This window comes from Silurus meridionalis, chromosome 26 (assembly GCF_014805685.1).
Source record: "Silurus meridionalis isolate SWU-2019-XX chromosome 26, ASM1480568v1, whole genome shotgun sequence".
Classification (NCBI taxonomy): Eukaryota; Metazoa; Chordata; class Actinopteri; order Siluriformes; family Siluridae; genus Silurus; species Silurus meridionalis.
This window is the reverse complement of record NC_060909.1, coordinates 11,594,841-11,607,801: the sequence shown is the minus strand read 5'-3', so window position 1 is coordinate 11,607,801 and position 12,961 is coordinate 11,594,841. Positions and strand designations below refer to the sequence as shown.

General features: G+C 38.4%; 1 protein-coding gene across 2 annotated transcripts; it reads right to left on the bottom strand.

Annotated features, from left to right (window-relative positions):
• Window positions 1-7,930: 7,930 nt before the first annotated feature.
• LOC124380229 lies at window positions 7,931-12,870 on the bottom strand. Of its 2 annotated transcripts, XM_046841097.1 has the most exons (4): window positions 11,523-12,870; window positions 11,164-11,364; window positions 10,635-10,867; window positions 7,931-8,425 (listed from the first exon to the last, which is right to left on the bottom strand). In XM_046841097.1, the coding sequence occupies exons 1-4, from the start codon at window positions 11,527-11,529 to the stop codon at window positions 8,222-8,224; spliced, it is 645 nt and encodes a 214-aa protein (XP_046697053.1). In that variant the 5' UTR covers window positions 11,530-12,870; the 3' UTR covers window positions 7,931-8,221. The 2 variants fall into 2 exon arrangements, with proteins under 2 accessions (XP_046697053.1, XP_046697052.1); XM_046841096.1 differs by lacking the exon at window positions 11,523-12,870 and having other exon boundaries at window positions 11,164-11,494.
• Window positions 12,871-12,961: the final 91 nt, after the last annotated feature.

Below are 12,961 nucleotides of genomic sequence, written 5' to 3'. Positions count from 1 at the left end.
ATTGAGGAGAGGAAACAAACCTGTTCTGGGTTTTAAAGTTGTCCCATATATTGCATATATTAACACTATAGGTAACATTGTTTTTTTTCTCATAAGTTAATTGCCAGCTTAAGCTGAATAACAATTTAGAAAAGAATATTGCAAAATTGTTATATATTAGAAACATGTGACAAGCTTGTTATACAGTTTGCTACAAACGTTCCTGTTTGCTACACAATTATTGCTCTAATATCTTCTCAAATATTCACCACAAAACCTAAGACAATACCCACAACAACAAGCAAAATAATCACAGCAATTCTGAAGCAATCCATTTGCAACTGTTGTAATTCTTCTGCAAATAAACACATACAAAGAAATAAATAAATAATAATTATTATTATTATTAATACTAATAATAATAATAATAATAATAGTAATGACAATAATTTCCTTTTAAAACATACTGCAAAAAACATACCACTATGCACAACACAGCTATTGATTTGACTAATGTAGTTTCTGACCAGTAGAGTAGAGTTTATGTTCTTTAATCAACACCCAAACCAAGCAAGCAAGAACTACATGGTTCAGGTGCACAGAGATGTACATGTTTGGAAAAGGTTTGGTTTACTAACTAAATAAACTCAATAGCTATAGACAAGGACATTTATTTCATGGATCATCCCTCCGTGACGGATCATACCCGCATTACGGACCACAATCACATGACAGTCCGTAACGCTCCATAACCTGTGTTAGTGTGCATATTTACTCATTAAACAATGATTGAGTTACTTCCCCATCCGACTTGTGGTCCGTACCGTGACAACGGGCAAAAGACATTAGAAATGAACCTGACAATAAAATTTCAGGATAAATGAAAAGACGCTCCAATGGGAAGGTTCAACGATATCAAGCATTCAAGCATTCAAGCATTCTTGGCAAGATGGCGTCGGTGAGGTCGGCTGCCGTCACGACTGCTCTGGCTACGTTTTCTCTTTTTTGTTTATTTTATACTTTTATTTACTTAGTTACCATTCCATCTACACAAGATGGACATCATTAGATTTGACAGAGACACTCTTATTTCTATTGTTGTACAATGCACTCACCTTTCGCCATTTTTAAACCCAGACCCATGCTGGCCGAGCGAGATCCTGAGGAAGAACAAGGGAGGCGACCCATACCAGCGGCCATGAGGGAAACAAGCCAGCGTCAGGAACAGGCTGAGGGCACGTGCACCGCGCTCCCTAGAATCCTGTTAGCCAACGTCCAGTCACTAAAACTACTGACCATCAAATGTCAGCCCTTTTATCTACCTTGGGAATTCAGCTCGGTTATAGTCAATGCCATTTATATTCCACCACAAGTGGACACAGACACTACAGTATGGGATTTACACAAGATGCCAACACTTCACCAAACACAGCATCGGGACGCTGCGCTCATTGTGGTAGGAGATTTCAACAGTGCCAACCTCAAGTGCGCACTAAGAAACTTTTATCATCACATCACCTGCCCCACCAGTGGCGAAAGGACACTGGACCACTGTTACACACTATTCAAGAACAGCTACAAGGCACAATCACTTCATAGGGAGGCCGTGCGCTGGACTGACCAATCAGTGGCCACTCTGCAGGATGCTTTAGATGACGCAGACTGGGACATGTTCAGGCGCAGCTTTGATGACGTCAACATGTTTACGGAAGCGGTTGTGGGATTCATTGATAAAACTATTACCAGGAAAGCAGCAGGACGAGATAACATCACAGGTCGGGTTCTGAATGCCTGCACTGACCAGCTAGCACTGGTGTTCACTGATCTATTCAACCTTTCACTGGAACAGTCTGTTGTCCCCTCACTATTGTTCCTGTCCCGAAAAAAACCCAGCCTGCCTGCCTTAATGACAATGGCCCTGTAGCCTTGACCTCAGTAATGATAAAGTGCTTTTAAGAGACTGGTCAGAGACTTCATCACTGCCTCACTACCAGACACACTGGATCCTCTACAGTTTGCGTACCGCCAGAACCATTCTACTTAGGACGCCATTGCTCATATCCTCCACACTACAATGAGCCACCTGGACTACAGAAAAGGGAATTACAGGTAGTCGTCGACTTACGACCACGATTGGGACCGACAGACCAGTCGTAACACGATTTGGTCATAAGCAGAGTAGACTATATGTACAGTACTGTGAAATTATGCCGGAAGCTGGTACGCACTGTCGTACGCCGCGGCTAGCGATTCTGGTCGTAAAGTTAAATGGTCATAAGTTGAATAGGTCATAAATCGACGACCACCTGTATACAAAGATGCTGTTTGTGGACTACAGTTCAGCATTTAACACCATAATTCCCTCCACACTCACCTCTAAGTTGGAGGTCCTGGGACTCAGCCTGCCGTTGTGCCAATGGATCTCTAACTTCCTGACAGACAGACCACAAGCTGTATGGGTGGGAAATCACACCTCATTCACCCTCACCCTCAGCACCGGAGCTCCCCAGGATTGTGTTCTGAGCCCCCTGCTGTACTCACTGTACACATACAACTGTGTGGCCACCTCCAACTCCACCACCATCATCAAGTTTGCTATTGACACTGTTGTGGTGGGCCTGATCTCCAACAACGACGAGACGGCCTACCTACAGGAGGTTAAAAACCTAGAGAGATGGTACCAGGAGAACAACCTTCTCCTGAACGTCAGCAAGACTAAGGAGTTGATAGCAGACTTTAGCACAAAGCAGGAGCGGTCATACCAACTGCTAAACATCAACGGGACCCCAGTGGAGAGAGTGGACAGTTTCCGGTACCTCGGTGTTTACATCACACAGGACCTGTCTTGGTCCTGTCACACCAACACCCTGGTGAAGAAGGCCCGGCAGCGTCTTTACCATCTGAGATGCTTAAGGGACTTTAAACTACCCTTTCAGGTGCTAAAGACTTTTTACACTTGTACCATTGAGAGTGTTCTGACTGGTAGTGTCATTTCCTGGTTCGGGAACAGCACCATGCAGGACAGGCGAGCCCTCCAGAGGGTGGTACGTTCAGCTGAACGAACCATCCACACCGAGCTCCTTAACCTGCAGGACATCTACAGCACACGGTGCTGGACCAGAGCCAGGATGATTATGAAGGACCTCAGTCATTCCAACAATGGACTCTTTTTCTTTGTTGCGTTCAGGGAAACGCTTCCGCTCCCTGAAAGCAAACAGAGAGAGAATGAGGAGGAGCTTCTTCCCGCAGGCCATTCGGAGTTGGAACCAGTAAACACCCAGGATCTAAAAGCTGGACACTCTTCATCATCACACTTCTACAAATATTTTTTTTTTTTGCACTACAACACTTTAAACTCTGGACTGTCATTTTAACTGTGGACTTGCACAGCACAGTGCACTTTATACCACACCACACCGCACATGGTCACTTTAGGGACAATCACATCAACCACCTTATGTGATTACTGTTTACTGTACATAAGCATACCTTGTATACCTTGTATACCTTATATTTTACATAGTTTTTATTACTTCTCCCCATCCTATTTCCTCATCCCGGACAGTCGCACAAAGCATTTCACTGCATGTCGTACTCTGTATGTACGTGTATGTGACAAATAAAATTTGAGATATTTTGATTTGATTTGAATCACATTTTGTGTCATTTTATTTAAATGTTGTGTTGTTTGTCCGTAACACTGACCTGTGTTAATCAATATATATAAAAAAAAAAATACAGTGGAACCTCGGGTTACGAATTTAATTCGTTCGGTACTTTATTCGTAACCTGAAAAGTTCGTATCCCGATACAAATTTCCCCATAATAATGAACAGAAACTTCGGTAATTCGTTCTGGACAACCAAAAATATTACTTAAATTAAAAAAATAAAGCCAATATTCACTAACATGTTTTTTACTTTTAACATGTTATATTAAAATCATACCACATAAAAACATACAAAAGAGGAAAAGATCTTTACTGGGTACTTTCCTTTGAGAAGACTCGCTGCAGGAGACGACGTCAGAGAAGGGGAGGAGGGAGAGTTATTGTTTGAAGGAGAATCTTATTATATTATATTATTTATATATTATTATATATTATATTATAGAATATTAAAGACAGTGTTATTAACACGAACGCTGAGACAATTGTTGCATTAGAGGGAAAATGAGAGCTGTTTCTTTAAGGCTACTATCAGTTGGTATTGAAGTCCAGAGTGAAATTCATTATGGGTATTGTACTGGAAAAGACTGTAACCCTGCTAATCTATCTTCATAAAAACAAGTAAAGTGGTTATGCATCGCCTAAAGTGGTTAGGCTAATGTTGTCCATCTCATCATTCCACGAGCATCACCAACGAGTTGTTACGCTGCCGCCGGGAAAAGTTCAAGCGGATAAGTAACACGATGCTCTCGCTAGGGACACAGGACGCTAACTGATGTAACGAGCTGCGTGGATAGAGCAAAAACAACCAACTTGCCTGCGATTTTTTGGTGAGCGACGTTCGTATCCCGATATATTGTTCGTAACCAGGGGCAAAAATTTTGATGAACTGCGATTCGTAACCTGAATTATACGTATGCCGGGGCGTTCGTAACCCGAGGTTCCACTGTATTGGGTAATAGATTATATACAGGTGCATCGCTATAAATTAGAATAGCATTAAAAAGTTGATTTATTTTAGTAATTTAATACAAAAAGTGAAACTTGTTTATTATATAAATTAATCACACACAGAGTGATATATTACTAGTGTTTAAATCTTAATATGTTGATGATTTTGGCTCACATTTAACAAAAACACTAATCTCAAAAACTTATATGGTGTTTATACTAAATACTTCATAAGACCAATAAAAAAAATGTTTTTAGTGAATTGTTGGCCTTCTGGAAAATATGTTCATATACTGTATATGTACTCAATACTTGGTAGGGGACCGTTTTGCTTTAATTACTGCCTCAATTCAGCGTGGCATGGAGGTGATCAGTCTGTGGCATTGCTGAGGTGGTATGGAAGCCCAGGTTTCTTTGACAGTGGCCTTCAGCTCATTTGCATTGTGTGGTATCTTGTTTCTCATTTTCCTCTTGACAATACCCCATAGATTCTCTATGGGTTTCAGGTCTGGTGAGTTTGCTGGCCAGTCAAGCACACCAACACCATGGTCATTTAACCAACTTTTGGTGCTTTTGGCAGTGTGGGCAGGTGCCAATTTCTGCTGGAAAATGAAATCAGCATCTGTTCTGTCGTTTAATAGGTACAACATAAACCTTTCATAAATGGACCACGCGACAGCCAGCCATGACTTCTTACCAGAACTTTTATTCTTCTTTCAACAGTACTGTAACACACCCAGTGTAGGTTCCTAAGCATACTTATTGTCTCATAACATTACCTTAAGGAACATAATACTACAGCATCTCCATAAAGCTGGTCAGCAGAGGGAAGCATAAAGTGCTCTAGAACTTCCTGGTAGATGGCTATGATGACCTCTACCACCTCTACTACCAATCTTCTGAACCAGAGACAACATCAGAGGTGTCTGGTTCAGAAGTGGCTTGACACAAGGAATGTGTCAGTTGTGTGTATGGATCTTGAAGCACTGACTCCAGCTGCAGTCCACTCTTTGTGAATCTCCTCCAATTTCTTGAATGGGCTTCGTTTCACCTTTTTCTACCACATTTTTCCCTTCCATTCAACTTTCCATTAATGTGCTTGGATACAGCACTCTGTGAACAGGCAGCTTCTTTAGCGATGACCTTTTGTGTCTTACCCTCCATGTGCAGGGTGTCAATGATCGTCTTCTGGACAACTGTCAAGTCAGTAGTCTTCCCCATCATTGTGTAGCCTGAACCAGACTGGGACACCATTTAAAGGCTCAAAAAACCTTTGCAGGTGTTTGGATTTATTTAGCTGATTAGAGTGTTATACCATGAGTCTCCAATATTGAACTTTTGTACAATATTCTATTTTTCTAAAATACTGAATGTTGGGTTTTCATTAGCTGTACGCCATAATCAGCAAAATTTAAAGAAATAAATACTTGAAATATATCAGTCTGTGTGTGATGAATGTATATAATATACGACTCACTTTGTATTGAATTACTAAAGTAAATCAACTTTTTAATGATATTCTTATTTATTGAGATACACCTGTATATGTGTGTGTGTGTGTGTATATATATATATATATATATATATATATATATATATATATATATATATATATATATATATATATATACACACAGAGAGAGCGAGAGAAAGCAAGAGAGCGAGAGATTAAGCCAGTGCTGATGTAAGTCTGATGTTGTTAAATAATAACATAATGGGCCAAACTTCCAGCAACAGTGTGTAAAAACCTTGTGGAGACTTACAGAAAACTTTTGATCTCTGTCATTGCCAACAAAGGGTATATAACAAAGTATTGAGCTGAACTTTTGTTATTGACCAAATACTTCTTTTCCACCATAATTTGCAAATAGATTCTTTAATAATCAGACACTGATTTTTTTCCTCATTTTGTCTCTCATAGTTGAAGTGTACCTATGATGAAAATTACAGGTCTCTCTCATCTTTTTAAGTGGGAGAATTTGCACAATTGGTGGCTGACTAAATACTTTTTTGCCCCACTGTATAATATACACTCACCGGCCACTTTATTAGGTACACCTGTCCAACTGCTCGTTAACGCAAATTTCTAATCAGCCAATCACAAGGCAGCAAATCAATGCATTTAGGCATGTAGACATGGTCAAGATGATCTGCTGCAGTTCAAACCGAGCGTCAGAATAGGGAAGAAAGGTGATTTAAGTGACTTTGAACGTGGCATGGTTGTTGGTGCCAGACGGGCTGGTCTGAGTATTTCAGAAACTGCTGATCTACTGGGATTTTCACGCACAACCATCTCTAGGGTTTACATGGTCCGAAAAGTGAAAATATCCAGTGAGCAGCAGTTCTGTGGGCGCAAATGCCTTGTTGATGTCAGAGGTCAGAGGAGAATGGCCAGACTGGTTCGAGCTGATAGAAAGGCAACAGTAACTCAAATAGCCACTCGTTACAACCGAGGTATGCAGAAGAGCATCTCTGAACGCACAACACGCAGAAGACAACACCGGATGCCACTCCTGACAGCTAAGAACAGGAAACTGAGGCTACAATTCGAACAGGCTCACCAAAATTGGACAATAGAAGATTGGAAAAACGTTGCCTGGTCTGATGAGTCTCAATTTCTGCTGGACATTCAGATTGTAGGGTCAGAATTTAGCGTCAACAACATTAAAGCATGGATCCATCCTGCCTTGTATCAACGGTTCAGGTTGGTGGTGGTGGTGTAATGGTGTGAGGGATTATTCTTGGCACACTTTGGGCCCATTAGTACCAATTGAGCATCATGTCAACGCCACTATGAAAATTGTAGAGTCACACTGAAGGCATCAAAACTATGAATTAACACGTGGAATTCTATACATAACAAAAAAGTGAACTAAAAATATGTCATATTGTAGGTTCTTCAAAGTAGGCATCAAGAGAATGCCAAGAGTGTGCAAAGCAGTAATCTAAGCAAAAGGTGGCTACTTTGAAGAACCTACAATATGACATATTTTCAGTTCACTTTTTTGTTATGTATAGAATTCCACATGTGTTAATTCATAGTTTTGATGCCTTCAGTGTGAATCTACAATTTTCATAGTCATGAAAATAAAGAAAACTCTTTGAATGAGAAGGTGTGTCCAAACTTTTGGTCTGTACTTTATATATAGCTGACATGATCAACAAAGTCTGTACATTGAAGGGAACGAGAATTATTTTTCACATTTTCACTTCAACCAAACAAAACAGAGACCTACTGTATATAGACAGCTATTTTGTTCAAAATACAGTAAAGAAATTAAGTTTTTAACATTTAGAACTTTTTTTTATTAAAATTCAGTTCCAATGCAGCAAATCACATGACATTCACAGGACATTTTTTACAGACATTTGTATTAACTGAAAAAATATACACAGAATTCTTTTTTTTTTTTACATCAAAGTCAAAGTTATATCCAAGTTGAAATGACAGGAATTTAACATTCTTAAAAATTCATCATGGCTATCCCCTAATCTCAACCCTAAACTTAGACCTAACCCTAAGTCTATGTTAATTTAAATATCCTTTCAGTATAAACAAAGTAACACAAGACTCTCTCTATCTAAGTTTTCAATTTAAGAGAGGAAACAAACCTGTTTTGGATTTTAAAGTTTATAATTTGTTTGTTTTCTTGTTTTCTTCTGCATAAACTTTTTTCTCCTCAATTTGAAGTTTGCAGCAATAAAAATGCAAATATACCCTCCCAAAATGCCTGCAACAAATAACAAAAAAAATGATATACCTGCAGTAACAGCCACAATAATACCCACACCACTAATCCCAATAGCAGTACATATGTTGGATTCCATCTGCAAAAAAACAAACAAACAAAAAAACGCTGAGTTACATAAATTATTCTCTGTGAAAAAATTCCAGTTATAAAAATGCAAAACACAGCTAATATTTTTCCAACAATATAGTTTCTGACCAGAAAATGACAGTAGAGAAAGCAAGGACATTTAGTACATGGTTCAGGCATACAGAGAGCTGTGAGAAAGAAAATGTAGACTTGGAGTCCTCGTTTGGAAAATGTTTGGTTTGCTAAATAATAGGCACATATGATAATTGGCAAAACAAGATAGTTGTACATATCTGTCTGTTGTATCTCTTGTCCCTGGTGCACATCCATATTTATCACATCCTCCTTGTTTAGGGCAGAACACAAGGCTTTGCAGGATTATATACAGGAAAAGGGGGCCCCTGAATGGAGTGGCCTCAGAACTGGTTTTGATTATAGGGGCCTTAACCACTATAAACAAAAGTGCCTTTACACTCTCCCCGTGGTTACTTTGGCAGTAGAAAAACTCTGCCATGCTAAGATGTACACTAAGCTAAACCTGCGTAGTGTCAAAAGCTTATTTAGTGAAGGGGATGAAGAAAAGACAGACTTCAGCACTATGAAGAATCGCCCTGAATCTCCAGAATGCTTTCAAAAACTTTTTAAGCTAAATCTTCATCTTCAGGAAGATGAGACAAATCGGGCGAGCAGGGTGGTTGAGGAAGTGAGATCATGTTGATTCTGACAAGAAACTCACATGTAAATAAAAGTCGGTGACAGGGAGTAATGTCTTGCTGTAACATTGACCATGATAAAAGTGCAGATGTTGCAGCTGTGCAGCCTTGTGCTTCCATCTGCTGGCATGTAAGAAACTAGTCCTGAAACTTTTTGACCACCTCATACTATGCCTTTTGTATCTAGAACATGGTTTGATCTGTGCCAGCTGTTGCAGGTCTCTTGATGTCTGTCTATCATTTGCAAACTTATGGTCTGGTAGAAAGGTTTAACCAGACAGTCAAAAGTTTAAGCATGAAGAACCTTCTGTTTTTAAATAGTTTTCTATGAGTTTCTTGCCTGTGTTGGCATTACAACTACATAGTTTTTTCATCAAATATTTCTTGTTTGTTTTTTGCTTGTGGTTTGTATGTAGCTTTTTCTGCTCTTGCATGACTGAGCTAGGTTAAAATAAGTAAACAAATCTTTAAACTAGATTCAATATTTTATATAACAAACTTTCAGCTTGTTTAGTGCTGAGTGTGTAATGTTTGTCATTCTTCCCCTGTATGTAATGTTTTAGTAGTTTATTTGTGATAAGTTTATATTTAGGTAGCTTTCTACATGTGAAGATAATAGTATTAGAAGGGCACATCCAGATGCTAGATAGGATTATCAAGACCCAGCAATGCCCCAGCCCTCATAGTGGAGCAAATAGATGATGACTTGGTGGCATAAGTGCAAAGCTTGCCCACAGGAGCAAGTCTCTTACTATCAAAGGGTTTAAAAAAAAAAAGAATTAATAATAATATTTGATACAATAAAATGTAATAAAACATTTGATCAAGAAATTGTGGTATAAGGAGAAAAATCAATTGTAGACTTGGGCTTATAGGAAAACCAACTAAATCAAATAAATTGTGGTAACAGCTTTATTTCATTGCTTTTTTTTTATTGTTATTAACTCCATTTCTGTAACAGCAGCACACAAAGTATTTTATGAGTTACATAAAAAAACAAGTTGTAATGTCGGATGTAATTTATAATGATTTAATTTGTATTTTGAAAGAATCTTTATAAGGGAGATGCTGCTAATATACTGCTAAAATGCTGTTAGGGTTCTCACTGTAATCCCCACTCCGCACCACCAGAGGGAACCATCTCCCATCTGTGTTTCAGACTCTTACACCATGCTAACGCTGTATTATTATTGTGTGAAGTGTTGTGTCTTCACGGTCATTTATTGTGTACTGACCTCTTTATTGTTTTAAACCCCGGTTATTCTTTGTTGTTTGTCGGATTTGCCTCGCTTACTGCCTTTATTATGTACTGGACCTGTGCTCTTCTGCTTGACTACGTTTCGGATTTTGCGCGTGGATTATTTGTGCTGTCTATTAATAAAACCGTGCATGGACTCAACACAGCCTGGGTCTGAGTTAACCTCACAGCTACCTTATTTTACTTTTTAGCTCCAGTCCAGCAATAAGAATATACAATATATCTATTAAAAGGCGTTTTTCTCCTACCTCAGCACAGTTAATACGACTGTTGTCCACATTGTGTTCGTCGATTTCCAGGTGCTTCTTCACCGCTCTGATCGCATCATCATTCCTCGGACATCTCAGCAGCCCTTCGTCTTCATGACAGAGACAATCTACTGCAAATACTGTGTTCTTGTTTACACAGAGTCTGCTGTCTGGAGCAATATAATTCGGATCAAATGTGTGGTGAAGCACAATTAGAATAACAGGCTTTCCCACTGAGAGAGAGAGAGAAAGAGAGAGAGAGTTAATAAATTACAGAGCTTTATACAAGATGCTTATTCCTCCTTTCTTCTATTAGTTGTCTAATCACTAATAGAACAGGTGTGCATGAGAACAGTGTATATGTCTGAAGTGACTGAAGGCAACTGAATGTTTAAAGATGTAAACACTTGATTGTTCAAGTACATTTTATTTGACCATTTACAGACATATTTAATTTCAATGATTTCTAAATGTAAATGTTAGTCTATAAGTTTGTTTATTTAGATTTTTACAAGTTGTTCGCACTTACCAGGGATCTTCTCCATAGCAGATAAAATGTCAGTACCAGATCGAGACACAATTGGGACAAAAGCAATGATGACATCACTCTCCTCCACCAAAAACACTTCACTAAGTTTTGATGAAATTGTCAGTTCATCCAGAATGGTCTTGTGAGAATCCATGGTGTTCCCAATGACCATTACAAAAAAATTGATAAATGATGTAAAGACTGTACAGGGAAAAAAAGCTTTTACGTTAATAATTATGTACATTAGGGGGTAATGGAATATGGCTGCACAAATGCTAATGCTAAATAAAGCATATGGTTGAACAGGAAGAGAACAATATCACAATATCGTACAGTAAAATTTTATTATGAACACATACCTGCCATTTTGAAACCAGATCTCAGCTGAGGTACCTGTGATGGAGTGACTTGGAAGACAAATGATATCCAAGCAACAGGGTGGACTGCTATGGTTTTAGATGATACTTTTACTTTCAGTTTTAAGACTCAGAGTCCTTGATCATAATGTTTATAAATAGTATCTCATGGAGCTCCACCTCTTCTTGCAAAGTGTGCAAATCATGAACATGATATGTGTAAGGCAATAGGAAAGACTGTTGAGTTCACTGTGGCGCTTCTGTTATTAGAAGTTATAGAATTTATAGAATTATATTTTTGTCAGCTGTCTCTTTTGTGTTTACTGAATATTGATGTCATTATGGATTTCCATGTAGTATAATAAGATCACCTAATACTATCATTCAGTATTTCTATTTCTTATAGTCTTTGTCAACTTTTTAAATGGTTAGCCAAAGGTGAGGAAATGGTTTCAGTAATTGTACCTGTAAATTGATTTGCTTGTGTTTTTGCAGTTTGCAATGCAGCGCTGAGAGACAGACAGTAGAGACATGTATAGTGCTTCTGGCTGTTCATAATTACTGTTCTTCAGTTCTTTATTACTGTGTTTTGTTTTTATTTATCTACATCCTAGTTCTAGTTCTTTATCTCTACTGTTCCTAAGGCAAAGTACATTTTAGATCATTTTGCCTACTGACCTTGACTGCTTCCTGCACTTCCATTTTTTATACTGATGAGAGGTTTGTTCCCTTGTTTTGTATTAAATCTGTTAATTTTTTAAAATCCCTGAACTTGGATCAGGTTTTGCCTGTCTCACATTCATTGAAGGATAAAGTCACTCTTTGATTCAACACATTGTCAATGTTATTAAGTAATTGATCACAAATAGCTGTACAATACTTTTTTTTTCCAAAGCAGTTGAGTTTTGTAAGTGCTTAAGTGCTTTGTACTAGCCTGAGCATTTGTGTGCAAATATAAAATAAGTAGCCTCTTGGGATGCTCACACTGCAACCCTTGTTACTTGTTACTTTTAAACTTGCTCTCTAACTTATTTATTATCAACTATAATGATGATGAAATAAAGTGTGGTGTTACTCCGGTGATGAGAAGGCCAAGCTTAATTAGTTGGGAGTGGTAAAAATGCACTTGTCATTTGATAAAATTTTTCTAAACAGTTTTCTAAAGTAGATAGCAACATCTTTTTCCTATAAAAAAAACCCCAAAACACTAAGAGTGTGCGTGTATTTACTTGGAATCATTTCAAGAGCAGCTAGAATGTCTGTTCCAGCTCGAGACACAATTGATATAAAAGCAATGAAGACATTATAATAATAATTTGTTACATTTATATAGCGCTTTTCTGCAGCACTCAAAGCGCTTTACATATGAAAGGGGGATTCTCCTCAACCACCACCAATGTGCAGCATCCACCTGGATGATGCGACGGCAGCCATATTGCGCC

Bases quoted from the DNA above. Each gene is read 5' to 3' on its own strand.
- LOC124380229 (XM_046841096.1), bottom strand. From the start codon at position 11,407: ATGTACATAATTATTAACGTAAAAGCTTTTTTTCCCTGTACAGTCTTT. The intron at 10,868-11,163 runs GTAAGTGCGAAC...TCTCTCTCTCAG, and splicing joins TGCTATGGAGAAGATCCCTG to TGGGAAAGCCTGTTATTCTA. The intron at 8,426-10,634 runs GTAGGAGAAAAA...GTTTTTTTGCAG, and splicing joins GTCGTATTAACTGTGCTGAG to ATGGAATCCAACATATGTAC.